This window comes from Triticum aestivum, chromosome 4D (assembly GCF_018294505.1).
Source record: "Triticum aestivum cultivar Chinese Spring chromosome 4D, IWGSC CS RefSeq v2.1, whole genome shotgun sequence".
Taxonomy (NCBI): domain Eukaryota; kingdom Viridiplantae; phylum Streptophyta; class Magnoliopsida; order Poales; family Poaceae; genus Triticum; species Triticum aestivum.
In genome coordinates, this window is record NC_057805.1 from 373,763,039 (window position 1) to 373,782,093 (window position 19,055).

At 50.1% G+C, this 19,055-nt stretch overlaps 1 protein-coding gene across 2 annotated transcripts; it reads right to left on the bottom strand.

Moving 5' to 3' along the window:
- Positions 1-6,618: 6,618 nt before the first annotated feature.
- On the bottom strand, positions 6,619-10,360 carry LOC123097998 (myosin-binding protein 2). Of its 2 annotated transcripts, none has more exons than XM_044519865.1 (4): positions 9,071-10,360; positions 8,762-8,980; positions 7,295-8,635; positions 6,619-7,151 (listed from the first exon to the last, which is right to left on the bottom strand). In XM_044519865.1, exons 1-3 carry the CDS (start codon positions 10,053-10,055, stop codon positions 7,317-7,319), a joined length of 2,523 nt encoding a protein of 840 aa, XP_044375800.1. In that variant the 5' UTR covers positions 10,056-10,360; the 3' UTR covers positions 6,619-7,151; positions 7,295-7,316. The 2 variants fall into 2 exon arrangements, with proteins under 2 accessions (XP_044375800.1, XP_044375799.1); XM_044519864.1 differs by having other exon boundaries at positions 7,295-8,641; positions 9,071-10,356.
- Positions 10,361-19,055: the final 8,695 nt, after the last annotated feature.

The window sequence follows — 19,055 nt, forward strand, 5'->3', positions numbered from 1 at the left end:
TGTGTAGAGTTTTACTAGCATATTGGATAACATTTAATTTCTTATCAACTCTTTGTCCTAAAACAACACCTACAGCATAATCACTGGCGTCGCACATAATTTCAAAGGGTAAATTCCAATCAGGTGGCTGAACAATAGGTGCAGAAATCAATGCTTTCTTAAGTATTTCAAATGCTTCTACACAATCATCATCAAAGACAAAAGGAACATCTTTTTGTAAGAGGTTAGTCAGAGGCCTAGAAATTTTTGAGAAGTCTTTAATGAACCTCCTATAAAAACCGGCATGACCAAGGAAGCTTCTTATGCCTTTAATGTCCTTGGGACACGGCATCTTTTCAATAGCATCAACTTTAGCTTTGTCAACTTCGATACCTCTTTCAGAAATTTTATGCCCCAAGACAATACCTTCATTAACCATAAAGTGGCACTTCTCCCAATTCAAGACAAGATTAGTTTCTTCACATCTCTGCAAAACTCGTTCAAGGTTGCTTAAGCAATCAACAAAAGAAGTTCCATATACGGAGAAATCATCCATGAAAACCTCAATAATCTTTTCACAAAAATCAGAGAATATAGCCATCATGCATCTTTGAAAGGTAGCAAGTGCATTGCATAAATCAAAAGGCATACGTCTATAAGTAAAGGTACCGAAAGGACAAGTAAAAGTGGTATTTTCTTAATCCTCTTTTGACACAGGTATTTGAGAGAAACCAGAATAACCATCTAGAAAGCAAAAATGCGTATGTTTGGATAATCTTTTTAGCATTTGATCAATAAAAGGTAAAGGGTAATGATCCTTTTTAGTAGCTTTATTTAGTTTGCGGAAATCAATTACCATTCTATAACCTGTAACGATTCTTTGTGGGATCAATTCATCTTTATCATTAGGAACAACAGTAATACCTCCTTTCTTAGGGACACAATGGACAGGACTTACCCACTGACTATCCGCAACATGATAAATTATACCTGCCTCCAGAAGCTTTAGTATTTCTTTTCTTACCACTTCTTTCATCTTAGGATTTAACCGTCGTTGGTGATCAACAACCGGTTTAGCGTCTTTCTCCAATTTTATTTTGTGCTGGCATAGAGTGGGACTAATGCCCTTAAGATCATCAAGAGTATATCCAATAGCAGCACGGTGCTTCTTCAGAGTTTTTAATAATTTCTTTTCTTCATGCTCTGAAAGGTTAGCACTAATAAAAACAGGATATATCTTCTTTTCATCAAGATAAGCATATTTAAGAGTATCAGGTAATGGTTTAAGCTCAAACACGGGATCACCCTTGGGTGGAGGAGGATCCCCCAGGATTTCAACAGGCAAGTTATGTTTCAAAATAGGTCCCTGTTTAAAGAATACTTCATCTATGTCCCTTCTTTCATTCATAAACATATCATTTTCATGGTCGAGCAAATATTGTTCTAAAGGATCATTAGGAGGCACGGCAATAGAGGCAAGACCAATAATTTCATCTTTACTAGATATTTCTTTATCATGGGGTTGTCTACAAAATTTAGCAAAATTAAACTCATGAGACATATCCCCCAAACCAATAGTAACAACATCCTTTTTGCAGTCTATCCTAGCATTAACAGTATTCAAGAAGGGTCTACCAAATATGATGGGACCAAAGCTACCTTGTGGGAAACCAAGAACAAGAAAATCAGCCGGATATTTAACTTTCCCACACAAGACTTCAACATCTCTAACAATCCCAACTGGTGAAATAGTGTCTCTATTGGCAAGCTTAATTGTAACATCAATTTCTTCTATCTCAGCATGTGCAATATCATGCATAATTTCTTTGTATAAGGAATGAGGTATTGCACTTGCACTAGCACCCATATCACATAAGCCATGATAGCAATGATCTCCTATTTTAACAGAAATGATAGGCATGCCTACCATAGGTCTATGTTTATTTTTAGTATCAGGTCTGGCAATTCTAGCAGCTTCATCACAGAAGTAAATAACATGCTCATCAATATTATCAGTCAAGAGATCTTTCACCATAGCAATACTAGGTTCAACTTTAATTTGCTCAAGGGCTGTAGGTGTTCTAGTGTTACTCTTACGAACCACAGTTGAAGCTTTAGCATGATCCTTTATTCTAACAGGGAAAGGTGGTTTCTCAATATAAGCAGTAGGAACAATAGGATCAACATTATAAGTGATAGTCTTTTCTTCAACTTTAATCGGTGCAACTACTTTTACTTCAATGGGAGGATTATATTTAAACCACTTCTCCTTAGGGAGATCAACATGAGTAGCAAAGGATTCACAGAAAGAAGCTACTATCTCAGAATCAAGTCCATATTTAGTGCTAAATTCACGGAAATATCGGTATCCATAAAAGATTTAACACAATCAAACTTAGGCGTTATACCTGACTTCTTACCTTTGTCGAGGTCCCAATCTTCAGAGTTGCGTTTAATTCTTTTCAATAAATCCCATTTGAATTCAATAGTCTTCATCATAAAGTGGGCAGACATGGCATTATTGGACACTGCAGTGTGTGCAATCAACCAGGACACAACAAAAGAAAGTGCCCTGAACAATGGAACTAGGATGAGCAGACATGGCATTATTGGGCACTGCAGTGTGTGCAATCAACCAGGACACAACAAAAGAAAGTGCCCTGAACTAGGTAGAGGACAACCAACAACAACACAAGATCCTGGAGCCGCACATGAGGCAGGAGCAGAACATGAGCCAGCGGCAGAAGAGGCAGCAGCAGAACATGATCCAACGGCAGAACAAGCAGCAACAGAACATGTACCAACAACAGAAGATGAGCCAGCAGTACAAGAGCTACAGCCAATTCAGGTTGTGCTTCCAGAAACACAGCAAAGAACTAAACTACCAGTCAAGAGAAGGCCCAGTTGCAAGGTGCATTTCCCTTAAATGTTGACAAATTTCTGAAATTGCAATGCTCAACAACATTTATGTTTTTTTTTGCAGAAAAAGGCATGTCCACACGTGGGAAGAAGTACATCTAATATGATATCTTCTTCTATGACTTATGATCTTGCTTCATCTACTGTGATTGAGATTTTACAGGACCAGGTGAGAGCTTTTTATTCAAATGCAATGTTAATAAATGCAATGCCATCTATTCTTCCAGAAATTCACCTACATTATGATGACCCACAAGTATAGGGGATCTATCATAGTCCTTTCGATAAATAAGAGTGTCGAACACAACGAGGAGCAGAAGGAAATGACAAGCGGTTTTCAGTAAGGTATTCTCTGCAAGCACTGAAATTATAGGTAACAAATAGTTTTGTGATAAGGTAATTTGTAACGGGTAACAAGTAATGAAAGTAAATAAGGTGCAGCAAGATGGCCCAATCCTTTTTGTAGCAAAGGACAAGCCTGGACAAACTCTTATATGAAGGAAAACGCTCCCAAGGACACATGGGAATTATCGTCAAGCTAGTTTTCATCACGCTCTATTGATTCGCGTTCGTTACTTTGATAATTTGATATGTGGGTGGACCGGTGCTTGGGTGCTGCCCTTTCTTGGACAAGCATCTCACTTATGATTAACCCCTATTGCAAGCATCCGCAACTACAAAAGAAGTATTAAGGTAAACCTAACCATAGCATGAAACATATGGATCCAAATCAGCCCCTTACGAAGCAACTCCTAAACTAGGGTTTAAGCTTCTGTCACTCTAGCAACCCATCATCTACTTATTACTTCCCAATGCCTTCCTCTAGGCCCAAACAATGGTGAAGTGTCATGTAGTCGACGTTCACATAACACCACTAGAGGAAAGACAACATACATCTTATCAAAATATCGAACGAATACCAAATTCACATGACTACTTATAGCAAGACTTCTCCCATGTCCTCGGGAACAAACGTAACTACTCACAAATCATATTAATGTTCATAATCAGAGGGGTATTAATATGCATAAAGGATATGAACATATGATCTTCCACCAAATAAACCAACTAGCATCAACTACAAGGAGTAATCAACACTGCTAGCAACCCGCAGGTACCAATCTGAGGTTTTGGGACAAAGATTGGATACAAGAGATGAACTAGGGTTTTAGAGGAGATGGTGCTGGTGAAGATGTTGATGGAGATTGACCCCCTCCCACTGAGAGGATCGATGGTGATGACGATGGCGATGATTTCCCCCTCCCGGAGGGATGTTTCCCCGGCAGAACAGCTCGTGGCCGCGGTGTTTCGTCTAGAAAGCTTCCTCTTGATTTTTTCCAGGGTAAAAGACTTCATATAGCAGAAGATGGGCACTGGAGGCCTGTCAGGGGGCCCACGAGGCAGGGGCGCACCCCCCACCCTCGTGGATGGTGGGTGGCCCCCTCTGGTTGATTCTTTCGTCAGTATTTTTTATTAATTTCAAAAACTGCCTTCGTTAAGTTTCAGGACTTTTGGAGCTGTGCAGAATAGGTCTCTAATATTTTCGCCTTTTCCAGCCCAGAATTCCAACTGCCGGCATTCTCCCTCTTCGTGTAAACCTTGTAAAATAAGAGAGAATAGGCATAAATATTGTGACATAACGTGTAATAACAACCCATAATGCGATAAATATCGATATAAAAACATGATGCAAAATGGACGTATCACATTACTAACTACATGTTTGGTTGGTTTGTAGGCTATAGCTACTCAACAATCTCAAACAGCAGTGCCAGCTCCTCTACCAGAAAGCCAGTTCATTGCAAACTGCAAAGATGCCCTGCCACCTCCAAGAAGCCATACTACTGCTACACTGGGTTTGAAGAGAAGGAAGAAAGTGAAAAAAACTAAGGAGAACAAAGCCCCAACAACTCAGAAGTGAAGAGCAACAAATATGTTTTTGTAAAGAAGCAGTGTAGGATGTTTGTTTTTCTTAGGAAACAAGATGGTTTGTAATGGAACCTCATGCTGAGATGTGGCTTTGGGTTTCACACAAACCATGGAAATGTAATGCTATTTCCCACTTTTGTTGCACAACTTCAAGACCTTGTAATGTTAAACCCATCTATCTATCTATCAAACTGCTTTTAAGTTCAATTACTAATAAAAGAAAGGCCTTGTATATTACTGTTTATTTGTGCTGTCAATGCTAGTAAAAAATTGCTGCCAAAGTACAGAAAAACAAACAAAATGCTACCAAATTTTAGTTCAATTTCATTGCCACAGTACATGATCAACATCTGGATACACCAACAAGCATTGCTTCTGCATTGGATACATCATACTACCACATCACTGGATACATCATACTACCACATCACTTCTTAAATCCTACATACACCACTACTGCAATCAGTACAACAAGTGCACTGAGAATACTCCTACAGAGAAAAATGAGCTCATTCATCTTCTGCATTGCTTCTGCATACACCACAGTCTCAATAGTGCTCTGCATTGCTCCTGCACATTCCTCTTGCACCTCTGTTTCTTCACTTGCAATGACACCAGCCGAATCAAAACTGCTCGATCCACGGGTGACGTACCCACCTCTCACCAAAAAATCAAAATAGTTGTCTGGTCCATCTTCCCAATAATAATGTTGGCAAGGATTTGGTGGAATCTGATAGAAATTGAGTAAAAAAATTCAGCCAAAAAGAAACACGAAAACATCAAATCAATTGGGCACTTGTAGAAGATCTTACATGGTGATTGGGGCACTTGTAGAAAATCCTGCCAGGATTTGCCTCCGATTTTGACACAAGACGAATTGTAGATTGAATGCGGCTGCTAGGGCATGGTACTAACGGCAGCATACCTGCTTGGGCCGGCGATGAGATGGGTGGCGAGAAAAGGGCTAATGCCGGAGGTGGAGGAGGCGCTTGGGCAGCCTTCTTCCCGCAGTGCTTCACGGCAGACGAGCTAGTGGCGGCGGACATGGCGGCGACGGCGCAGCGCCAGAGAGAGGGAGAGAGCGAGCAGAAGACCTAGGGACCGGGGAATGAGGAAAGCATAAACTCCAGGGGCCAAATTTCTTAAATTCCCAACCTCCAACCGCGGGAAATCTCCCGCATGGGCCCTCGAGTCGACGTGGCGGCGGTCAAAGCGCCACGCGAGCTGGTCAGACGAAATTAGGACCTCGGGTGAACAACTTAGAAAGAATTAGGACCTAGATGTGCATTTTGAAAGAATTATGACCCAATCGACACTTTGGAAAAGAATTAGAACCGCGCTTGCATTTTACTTCAAGTTGAAGTATGCTTTCTTGATTAGAGATATCATCAGCAGTATGGGGAAAGAGCTTCTTGTATTACTCATGTTTGTCGGAGCTGTAGTAGCGCTAGTCATTTCACGGCTAATTTTGGTTGGTTGCAATGCCGAACTGCTGTTTTCAGAAGATGTCCTGAAAATCATTGGACGTGATTGTAATTCCTAAACGTTTTGAGTAATGCAAGAATCTGTTTGAAAAATAGCTCTCTATCTTCCCAGGGCTGAATAGTAATGACAGCTCAAGGACAACCATCAAAGCCAGCATAATTGAGCAACCTCAGGGTGCCATGCTATCATAAAGATATACTATATGCTGTATTATATCGACAGCTTGCACACAAACCGGACGGGAGGGTCGAATAATGTACGAAGAAGCCTCAAGGACCAGAGGGAACCATGTCAAATGAAACAGGATTCATCATAACAAGCTTTTCTTTCTTCATCAAAACTGGCTAGAGCGCACAAAACAAAGACCAAACCACACGTACAAGCTACAAGCCTACAACCTCGTATAAAACACAAAAACTTGAACGTCCTCAACCTCTGCACAAACAAATCTGAAATTTAACCGAAAGAAAGAAAAGGGAAAAAGAAGCGAAACAAATAGAAAATCCACCACATCTGCATCCGGGCCACCTTTACCCTTTTGCCGATTCTCTATCTCGCTCTCCATCTGTCCTGTTGAAGTTGAGGTGGTGTGCATGCCTCCGAAGCTGGCACCATGATTCAGCTTGGTGAAAGCTTTGGAAGGCCCTAATGATTCCTGCCACCACCAACCACATCATAAAGCCCGCAATGCTGGACCAGCGCAGCCCCCGGCAGGCCAGACGAGCAAAGCGTTCCCTTAAACACAAGCCATTTTCTTGCACAAGGGAAAGGGACCATATCATAGATCCACTCCTTGGACCATTCTAATCGATCGACTCACCATAGCCGAGCAACTGAATCTGCAGAGCACAATAATCGATTGTTTCAGGACATTGTTGCTGCAGGTAATTAAACAGCCACAATAATTCGGCTATGCGAATGCAGTTAAGGAAGACAAGATAGTGTGTCTAAAAATGGCTGCAAGGGCAAAACACAAACTTACCACATGTAATATGTCTAGAATTCTAGATCGATCTGCTATGCTGACTTTGTGGCAATGCATCACCGGCGTGCTTGGCATGAAGCTCCACGCTCCGGAGCTCGCGAAGATGCTGCAAGATCTCCTGGAGAAGGTGCATGCCCTTGTCTCCTTTCTTGAGGGACTTGATGCAGTGCCTCAGGAACTCCTTGTCCGCCTCCAGTGCTTGCAGCCTCTCGTACACATGATCAACCTCCTCTATGATCGCCAGCCTCTCTTGCTCTTTCGCAAACACGGCCACGGCCGGTTTCGTCGAATCATCGGCCTCTGTGGATGATGGACGATCGCAGTTCTGGTCACCGACTGCGTCAAAGAGAGGTAGGAGGCTCTTTCCTCTGGAAACAGAAGCTCTGCCTTCAAACCTGGCCTTGTTGCCGGCGAGACCATTCTCCGGCGAATGGGGACCGTCGGCTGACAGACCGTAATCGTCCGAGGAACGGCCAGCAGCCGCATTGCTGCCGTTGATATCGTCGTCGTCTTCCAGCGTGAAGAGCCTCTCCTCCAGTGCCTTGAGCTCCTCCAAGATGGACAGCCTCTCCATCTCCATGTACGTCAAGGAATCATCCAGCGCCACAAGATGACCGGTGTTCTCTTGATCCGCACTGGGGCTAAGAGCAGCGTCCGGCGAGCTCTGAAGATTGCCGCTCGGAGACTCGCCCAGCTCGCACGAGTCATCGGAATTCTCATCGCTGTCCTCGCCGCTGGACGACTCAGAGGTGCCATTGCCATTGGTGCTACGCGCATTGTCCTTCAAGGCTGCCATGCTCCTCTCCTTGTCCTCGTACTGCAGCAACTTCTGCTTGCACAGCTCCAGCTCCCTCTCCAGCTCCTGCTTCTCCCTCTCCCTCTTGGTGACCAGCTCCGTCAGCAGCTGCATCGCCTCCTGGTCGTACTCGGACTGCTCCTCCATCATCCTCTGGTACTGCAGCGCCTCCATCTGCATGGCGGCCTTCTCTTCCTGCAGCCGGTTGATCATCGCCATCGTCTGGTTGGTCGCGATGGCGGCCGCGTTCCTCTCTTCCTCCAGCTCGGCGTACATCGCGCTGAGCGTCTTTCGCTCCGCTTGCAGCGCGGATCTCAGCTGATCGACGGTGGAAGGTTCGGCACACTCGACCTCGCTCGATACGCTTCCGTCCAAGGACAAGGACAGTGACCGCTTCCTCTCGAGCAAGAACCTTTTGCCTGAGTTTTGGGCGGCAAAGCTGTAGGTGGGTGTCTCCGGTGCCCTGTCTTCGTCCTCCTCGTTCTCGTCATTCGATTGGTACTCAAATCTCCGGCTGGCCGTCACCTCATGCTCTGCTTCACCTGCTTCTGATCAAACATAAATAAGTAGCAAATTAAAGTTGTGGGCAGACAGACAGAGTCACTGTGAAAGCATCTCAATGGGGCAAAAGTAAAAGTGAGAGCACTCTGCAATGATTGTACCACTACCTTGATCGGCTGGGGCTGTTTCATGGAGGATCTCCAGTGGTGATGTCCAGTCTTCTGCATATTCCAATGGAGAGAACAGCTCCTCCAGCGCCACCAGTTCTTGAAATGGAGCGGCATGGCCGTGTTGCTCCTGCTCGCAGATGTCGCTCCCGATTGACACCTCGCAGTTGGTCTCCACCTCTGCCGATTTGCTGCCATCTTCAGGAATTGCTTCAGTGGCTGGAACCAAGCAAAAATCATGAGATGATGGGACAGTAATCGACTAGAGTAAAATTGAACGGGCCGGGAAGCAAATGGAGAGGTTATTACCTTGAGGCACAACAATGTCTCCTTCATCAGTCCTGAAATCTCCAGTTTCGACAGTATCTTCAAGAACCAGTTCATCATCTTGTGGAATGGAATTCTCAGTCATGGCAGGCGCCGTTGCAACCGAAGAAGCCAGCATCCTCTTCTCCTCCGGAACCACTGCGGTATCAAGATCATCCTGATCACGCTCATCGTCTGTGCGATTCATGTCGTCCCCCTCAGAGCCAGGGGCATCCGGATGCAGACCCGAATGGTCGGCAATTGTCATCTCATCAAGCGCCACCACCGGCACCAACCGATCGTCGTCGTCGGGCGTGATCTCTTCGCCCTGAGCCATGAATTCCAAGGACTCGTCCTCCACGGCAGCCACCTTGATCTCCCCTTGTAGCTCGTGGGCTTCCTCTTCGTTTTGCTGCTCCTCTTCTTCCTCTTCGTGGTCATCTTGATCCAGTAGAACGTAGCCTTGATCTTGTTCTTCTTCTTTGGCTGCCTTCTCGTGTACAGCAGGATCCTCCAGCTCGCGTGAAGAAGTAATCTGTACGAGAGCTTTGCAGCAAGAACACACCACGGCGCCGTCCTCCTCCGCGTCCCTCGTCATCTCCCTCTTCCAAGAAGAGAGGCAGCCCTCGCACATGTCGGCGGCGTCGGCGACGAGGCGGCGATGGTGGAGACAGTAGCCCATCCCGGAGATCTCGGCCGCGTGGGCGCCGCAGAGGAGGCCGCGCAGCCAGCGCGCGTCGGCCGCCGCCTGATCGGCGGCGTCCTCCTCCTCGGCGCCGAAGAGGCGGTCGGCGCGGGAGCAGAGGAGGCAGGGCGGGCGGAGGCCGAAGTAGGCGGCGAAGCGGGCGACGGCGTGGGAGAGGAGCCCGTTGAGGAGCAGCAGCGCGATGAGGACCCACTCGAGCGCCGCGTACGCCAGCGCGGACGTGACACGGTGCGTCCGCCGGTGGAGCGCCGCCGCGTACCTGCCCGCCGAGGACGTCGCCATGGCTCCTGAAGGCGCGATCCCTAGTGCCGCCGCGGCATGAAAAACCGCGATCTTCGCGGCGTGCGTGGGAATCGGAGACGAGCTGCCTGCCAAGCGAGACCGAGGAAAGAAAGAATCAGGCTGCGGATGGCAGGGGGGGCGGGGCGGCTGGACGAGTCGTGTGTTGAAGCTTTCTTCTCTGCTTTCAGCTTTTGTGCGGGGAAAGAAGGGTCGGGGCGGCCATTGGATTGGACCCCATGAGAGCGAGCGAGCGACCACGCTTTGATTTTTTTGTCTATCCGCGTTTGAATGCAGGGGAGGACGGACGAGGTTGTGACCAGCCAATGTGTACGTGCTTGGGTTACTTGGAAAATGGACGAGACTTGCGTAGTGCCGAGCACGACATCGCTGGGCCTGCCCTCCCCAGACCGCGCTTGATCCGGCGGATCGGCCTCGCTCTCGGGTGGGGTGACAGTCAGGGAACAGATTTAGTCTGTCGTCAGTTTCAAGCCCTCCATTACAAATCAGAGAATTAAAATGGCTGGCTTTTACTCCTTTCAAACATTTCGGCATGCTGTGTCGCGTACAAGTTCCGCTTCCCCTGCATGCATCTACCGTAGAGGACGGCAGCGGCTCAGTGATAAACCAGCTAGGATCCCGTAACTATGGCGCTCTTGCGACCGCGGAAGCGGCGGCTGGGCGTGCGCCGCCGCCGCCTGGATCTCCGGCCTCCGACCTCCGTTGCGGCCGCCGACACCGGGTCTGAGCTCCCCGCGACGTGCTCTCCAACGACAGACTCGGCGCTGCCCCGTCTCTCGGCTCGCCCAGCGATGCCGCTGTCGCGAACGTCTGCGACGGCCGCCGATCCAGCGTCGTCTTCCACCGCTGCTGCAGTCGCCGCTCTCCCGCCGTCTGCGTCGATCCGTCAAGGGCTCGGTGCCGTGGTCTCCTCTGCTTCCCCGAGTCCAGGTCGGAGGTCCCTTGCTCGTGAGTTCGCCGCTGCCGCCGCTGGGTGCTGCTGGCGATGTGGGAGCAGCCGTGAAGACCAAGCCATGCTCAGCGTCGTGCGCTCCAGTTGCCGTCACCAACCCGTCTGCCGGCGTCCGCCCTCGACCATGGCCGCAACCCCCAACCTGCAGATTCAGGAAGGAAGACGGGGGTGTGAAGGCCTCACTCACGCCATATCCCAGGCCTGCGGCAGCTGCTTCGGCCCCAATGCCCACCGCCCCCGTCCCGCTCGCCGGTGCGACCTCGGATGTGCTGCTGCCGGCTCCTGTCCCGCTTGCCGGTGCCGACTCGGATGTGCTGCTGCAGGCCCTCGTTGTCCCGGCCAATGTCATCGACAAGGACAATGTAGAGGAACAGGAGTGCAGCGTCGTTGGCAAGGGGGACGAACTGACCCATGTACCGCGATCTGTGTTATGGGCCTCCGCTGGTGATGACGACGACGACGACGAAGATGATGAAGAGGTGCTCGCTCCCCAGACACCACCGGGTGCCACCAAGGCCCTCGAGTCGGGCGGGATGTGCATGGAGCATGAGGCGGACACAAGTGGGGATTGGCAGGAGGTGCTTCCGCGGCGCAGCCCGCGTGTTCCGACGCCGTCACAGTCACCGAAAGTGGTTCCACATCCCATCCCCACTTGGCTGGCTTTACGGTAGATGTTGCAGGTGCCTCGCTCATGGGCACCGTGCGACTCATTGCAGAGATCCGCTACGATACTCTCGTTGTTTGGAAAACGGTCACCGTGCGCGTGGATGCCGCAATCCCTGGCGTCCTCTAAGCTCGCTGGCATGCCTTGCCATGCCGCATGTGTCCTGCCCCGCCTCCGTGCATTGTCCCACTCCTGCTTCATGCGAGGGTTTGATGAAATCCACGCTCCCCTCCAAGTCACTTCACCGTGGATCTTGGGCGTCTGTCGTCTCTGCTTCTGCTAATTCAACAACCCAGTCTGAAGTGGTGGTGCAGTCCGCTCTGGATCAGACTATGCTGCTCCAAGGCTGTCTGGCGCGGGTTGAAAGTTTTTTGGAACGAGCGGAGGCTGCTTTGAGTGGACTCTCTGTTGAGGATATAACCATTAGAGTCACCCGCCCAGGAGGGGCCGGGTTACGTCATAATGGTCATCACGCGAAGCCCAGTACCAAGCTTGAAGACGGCGGGTCAATAATGGGCTTAAGACCCGGAGATGGCTTAAGGCCCGTAGTGATAAACCGCCGTTATGGCAAGACTTGTAGTGTAAGGCAAGAACAGTTAAGAGTCCGAGCCAGACACTGTTATGAGCCGGCCGGGACTCTGAGAACCGTTGGGCGTCAACCTCTCTATATAAAGGGACGACCCGGTGGCGGTTTGAGGACGACCAAATCGATAACCAGGCAGGACGTTTTAGCTCCTGGTCATCGAAACCCTAATCAATACCACCTCAACTAGATGTAGGCTTTTACCTTCACCGTAAGGGGCCGAACCAGTATAACCCTCGTGTTCCTTGTCCCGTTTAACCCCTTTAAGCTTCCTAGCTGCGATGGCTCCACGACTAAGTCCTAGCACGAGGACATCTGCCGTGACAATTCCACGACAGTTGGCGCCCATCGTGGGGCCAGCGCACGGTGGATTCGAGTTCTTGAAGGGCAGCTTCGAAGGGCTCAAGGGATACGCTGTGGGCCGGATGACCGAGAGTCGTCGCGGCAAGCTCTACATCGACGATGCAACCTGGGGCCCCGACGCCAGCTCAATCGAGTGCGGGTACCGGGTCCCCTTCGGCGGAATCCACGTCTTCATGGCAAGATTGGTGAGCCGGGCCCTGAGCCGGATCTCTGCACCGATCTCATCGAGACGGCTCAGCGTGCACGACCCGCCCGGGCTCTACCTGCCTTGAAGCATGCTTTCGTGGGATGTGTCCATGGAGGACTCTCTGAAGGGTCTGGATCTGGTGATGAGACGGCCGCCGGCTTTGACGGCGAGTCGGCTACGGATGAGTCAAACTCGTTATATCAACTTCAGGATGGCAGGCTCAGGGGCGGTTCCGATGGCGACAGCATTCCGGACCCCTTTGAGCCGCCGAGCCGGGTTGGAATGTTCATGGCCGCCGCACAACCTGTTCAAAACCCCGCCGCCGGGTCAGGAAGCCCTGTGCCCTCGCCGGCTCAGGTGTTGATGGATCTCACAGACAAGATGACGGTCCTGTTGACCGCTACGGTTGCCCCGGCGGATCAGATTCAGCATGACGCGGAGGTGGCACAGTTAAAGTTGGACCTAGCAAAAGCCAAGGAGGATCTGGCGGCGGAAGGGATCAGGATGGCTGCAGAGAGGGCGGCTCTCAACGCCCAGACTCAGCTGATTCAGGCACAATCTTTCCGGCTCACGATGGATCAAAACGCGTCCAATGAGGTCATGAGAAGGAGGCATCAAAAGGCCCAATCTCGACTCCCTCCGGTTTACGATCCTCGAAACCTCTTCAACACGCCTGGTGCGGGGCCTAGTAACCCGCCAGAGATCATAACACCAGGGGCTGGAACGCCAATTCAACCCCAAGTGATGGGGCCTCCCCGGGTGAACCCTGCCCCGCCTCAGTACGTGCCAATACCCCCGGGTCATTATGCCAACCCGTTGGAAAACATGGTCGCCGCGGCGGCGCGGCTGGTGGCTCTCCCAATTGATGGTGACTCTCCAACGGCGGTCGAAACCCGCCGGGTCAGAGAACTCCTTCAGACGGCTCTGGCGCGGCAAGAGGCATATTCTTATAGCCGGGATAGGATTCATTCAACCCCTCGTCCAGGCCGGAGCCCGAGTTATAGCAGGCACATGGTTTCAGCGACCGGCTCAAGCAATGTCCGACGCCATGACTTGCCTCCTGGCCACGGCCCGGCTCATAATGGAGCCTTTCACGCGGTAGACCAAGACAGAGCACGGCAAGAGGCGGAGCAGGTGCCTCAGTTGACGGCTTACCAACCACCCCCGGCTTATCCGACGGCTTCCGTCGACGTGGGTATACCTACAAGGACCGGAGGTGTCCCTTGTCTGGTGTCGGCTCTCCGCAATGAACGTCTGCCCAAGGATTTCAAAGGGCCTAGGAAGGTGCCTAATTACACGGCTGATTTACAACCCGGAACCTGGATTGAGAGTTATGAGATGGCCATGGAGTTGCTGGAGGTCAGCGAAGCGGCAATGGCCAAGTACTTCACCATGATGTTAGATGGGACTGCCCGCACTTGGCTGAAAGGGCTGCCACCGAATTCCATCGGGTCTTGGGCTGAGCTGAAAGCCCGGTTCATCCAAAACTTCAAAGGTACCTGTAGGCAGTCTATGTCAATTGTGGATTTGACCAACTGTAAACAGCAGGAGGGTGAGTCCACAACCCATTGGGTTCGCCGGGTCAAAGAGATAATACATTCATCTGATAAGATGGATGCCGGTTCGGCAGTCCTAATGTTGGAGCAGAATTGTCGTTTCCTGCCCCTGAAGATGAAACTCGGGCGGCTCAAACGCGATTGCAATGATATGGGTACGCTGATGGCGGCTCTCGTCAAGTACGCCGACTCTGATAGTACCAAGGACCCCGCGTCAGATGATGAAAGGACAGAGAAGGGAAAGAAGAACGGCAATGGCAAGGATCCTCAGCATAACCCGGCGAACCAAGGAGGTAGCAAGCGTAAGGCTGATGACAGCATGGAGTTTGTGGCTAACACCAGCTCACAGGGTAACAACCAGCGACATAAGGGGAGGCCACCTCCCCGAGCCGGCGGGTCAGGCCCGACGCTGGAGCAGTTGTTGAATGAGCCCTGTCCAAGGCATGGCTCTAGGGAGAAGCCAGCTACTCATTTATGGAAAGATTGCGCAATCATGAAGGTCTTTAAGAATTCCAATGCCTTTAATGGCAACAATGGCTCGGGCGGCGGCTCAGGTGCCGGCGGCTTTCATGGCCCGGGCATCGGCTCAAATTCTAATCCTCAGAATGTTCAAGGGGGCTTTAGTCAGCAGTCCGACCAAGGTCATCAACAGCAGCAGGGGGGATACCAGACCAATCCAAAGCAACTCAATGGTGGACAGTATCATGTGTTTACCACCAGTCTGTGCAAGCGAGATCAGAAGCTTCATAAGAGGGTTGTGAATGCTGTTGAGCCGGCGGTTCCACGCTATTTAAGATGGTCTGAGCAGCCTATTATGTGGAGTAGGGAGGATCACCCTCCCCAGGTTGATAATCCGGGTCACCTGGCCCTGGTGGTGGCTCCTCAGGTGGGAGGATATAAGTTCACTAAGGTGCTCATGGATGGAGGCAGCAGCATCAACATCCTCTATTATGAGACCTTCCGTCGCATGGGGTTGATTGATAAGAATCTCAGCCAGTCCAATACTGTTTTCCATGGCGTGGTGCCTGGTAAGTCGGCGTATCCAGTGGGCAAGATTGAGCTGGAAGTGGCTTTTGGAGATGAGTACAACTACAGGGTGGAGAAATTAACCTTTGAGGTGGTTAAGATAAGAAGTCCATATTATGCTATATTTGGGCGGCCGGCTTACGCCAAGTTCATGGCACGACCGTGTTACGTGTATTTGCAGCTCAAGATGCCGGGTCACAATGGGATCATTACGGTTCATGGCAGCCGCAAGATAGCCTTGGAGTGTGAGGAAGGCGACGCGGCTTATGCAGAATCTGTTTGTGCAACAGAGGAGTTGAAGTTTTACAAGGACAATGTTGACCCAACAGATATGACATCTCTGAAAAAGCCAACCACGGAGCATGAACCAGCAATGAAATTTAAGTCAGCTGATGAGACTAAACTTGTTGATTTCGTTCCAGGTGACTCATCTCAGCAGTTTAGCATCAGTGCCAATCTGGATCCAAAATAGGAAAGCGCGCTCATCGAGTTCATCCGTGAGAATAGGGACATTTTTGCGTGGAAACCTTCTGACATGCCAGGTGTACCTAGAGAACTCGCTGAGCACACTCTCAATATTGATCCGAAATTTAAGTCGGTCAGGCAATTCCTTCGGCGGTTTAATGAGGAGAGGCGGAAAGCCATTGGTGAGGAGGTGGCCCGGCTCTTGGCGGCCGGGTTTATTGTCGAAGTCTTTCATCCAGAATGGTTAGCTAACCCGGTGCTCGTGCTCAAGAAGAATGGCACCTGGCGGATGTGTGTGGACTACACGGACTTAAACAAGGCATGTCCGGCTGATCCTTTTGCTCTCCCCCGTATTGATCAAATCATTGATGCTACGGCGGGTTGCGAGCGCTTAAGTTTCTTGGATGCTTATTCTGGATACGATCAAATTAAAATGGCAGTTAAGGACCAGGAGAAGACGGCGTTCATCACTCCCTTTGGAGCCTTCTGTTATGTGTCTATGCCTTTTGGACTCAAGAGTGCACAGGCGACTTATCAGCGTTGTGTGCAGAATTGTCTTCATAACCAGATTGGGCGCAATGTTCATGCCTATGTGGATGATACCGTGGTTAAATCCAGGGAGAAGGAGACTCTGGTAGATGAACTTAGAGAAACCTTCGATAATCTCCGGGTTTACAAGATGATGCTTAACCCGGCCAAGTGTGTTTTTGGTGTTCCCGCAGGCAAGCTCTTGGGTTTCCTGGTTTCTAACAGAGGCATTGAAGCTAACCCGGAAAAAATCAAGGCAATCACCTCTCTGGCTAAGCCGGCGTGTATAAACGACGTCCAGCGTCTGGCAGGCCGCATTGCTGCTTTGAGCCGGTTTATAAGCCGTTTGGGTGAAAAGGCCATGCCACTGTACCAGTTGATGAAGAAAACTGATGACTTTATCTGGAATGATGCTGCTAATGCTGCTTTGAGGATTTGAAGAGACAGCTGGCTGAGCCCCCAGTCCTTGCTGCTCCGGTTGACAAGGAGCCCTTATTACTGTATGTAGCTGCTAACACACGAGCCGTCAGTGTGGCTGTGGTGGTGGAGCGCAAGGAAGAGGGTAAGGAGTATCCGGTTCAGCGGCCGGTTTACTACGTCAGTGAAGTGCTCATCGAGTCCAAACAGCGGTATCCACATTGGCAGAAGCTTGTTTATGGTGTGTTCATGGCAAGCCGGAAGCTTAAGCATTATTTCCAGGGTCACCCCATCACTGTGGTTAGTTCTGCTCCCCTTGGAGATATCATCCAAAACAGAGAAGCCACAGGAAGAGTGGCTAAGTGGGCTATAGAGCTTGGGCCTCATGGTCTGAAATACGTACCACGCACTGCTGTTAAATCTCAAGCTTTGGTGGATTTCATCAACGATTGGACAGAGCTACAGGTGCCTGAAGAAAAGCCGGATAATACATATTGGACTATTCACTTCGATGGGTCTAGGCAATTGGAGGGCTCGGGGGCTGGAGTTGTATTGGCTTCCCCTAAAGGTGACAAGTTTCATTATGTGCTACGGTTGATGTTTCCTTGTACTAACAATGCGGCTGAGTACGAGGCCTTGCTCCATGGTCTTCGGATGGCTAAGGAGATGAGCTTGAGCCGGGTAAGGTGCTTCGGCGACTCAGACTTAGTGGCTCAACAAGTATCAGGCAAGTGGGATTCCAAGGACCCTCTCATGGCGGCTTATCGCCGTGAAGTTGATGCCATTGCTGGACACTTTCAGGGTTACCAAGTAGAGCACATCGATCGCAGGAAGAACGAGGCGGCTGATGCATTAAGCCGGCTGGGCTCTCAGCGAAAGCCGGTGCCGCCTAATACTTTCTTGGACATCTTGCATAACCCTTCTGTTAAGTTACCTACAGAGGAAGACTTGGCTGTCCCTGACCCGGAGCACAGTTGGTGGCGGCTCTCCACATCACCCCAGACTGGACAGTACCATATTTGGCTTACATGACCCGGGGAGAGTTGCCTGAGGATGAAACTTTGGCCAGACAAATAACCCGGCGGTCTAAGTCAATGATAATTATCAATGGTGAGCTACATCGCCGCAGTGTCACTGGAACTTTCCAGCGTTGTGTTTCCCCTGAGGAAGGCCAAGATATTTTGCGTGAGATTCACGAGGGGGATTGTGGCCATCATGCCGGCTCAAAATCTCTTGTGGCCAAGGCTTTTCGTCATGGTTTTTATTGGCTGACGGCTCATGCTGATGCGGAGGACTTGGTCAGTAAATGTGACGGTTGTCAGAGGTTCTCGCGACGGGCTCATGTGCCGGCTCAGGAGCTGAGGATGATTCCAATTACTTGGCCATTTGCGGTCTGGGGGCTTGATATGGTTGGGCCTTTTAAAAGGTCCAAGGATAAGAAGACCCACCTCTTGGTGGCAGTTGACAAGTTCACAAAGTGGGTTGAGGCAGAGCCAGTTAGCAAGTGTGACGCAGCCACGGCGGTTCAGTTCATGAAAAGGGTGATATTTCGCTTTGGCTTTCCACACAGCATTATAACTGACAATGGTACCAATCTGTCTAAAGGCGCCATGGAGGAGTTTTGTCAACGAGAGCATATTCGACTTGATGTTTCATCAGTGGCTCACCCTCAATCCAATGGTCAAGCTGAGAGAGCTAATCAGGAGATCTTGAAGGGCATCAAGCCCCGGCTTTTGGTCCCTTTGCAACGGACGCCGGGTTGTTGGGTGGAGGAGTTACCCTCCGTGTTATGGAGCATCAATACTACTCCTAACAGGTCTACGGGTTACACGCCTTTCTTCATGGTTTATGGAGCGGAAGCAGTCCTCCCCAGTGACATCCGTCATGACTCGCCTCGAGTGGCGGCTTATGTTGAGGCGGATAATGAGCGGGCGCGCCAAGATGCTCTTGACTTGTTGGACGAACAGCGTGATGTGGCAGCAGCTCGCTCGGCGATTTACCAACAAGACCTGCGCCGTTATCACAGCCGCCGGGTTAAGTCCCGGGTCTTCCAGGAAGGTGATCTGGTGCTCCGGCTCATCCAAGATCAAACAGATGCACACAAGTTATCCCCGCCTTGGGAAGGGCCCTTTGTGGTCAGCAAGAACTTGCACAACGGGTCATACTACCTTATCGACGTTCGGGAGCACAAAGATTCACGCAAGTCGGAGGAAGAGACCCGTCGGCCGTGGAACATAGCTC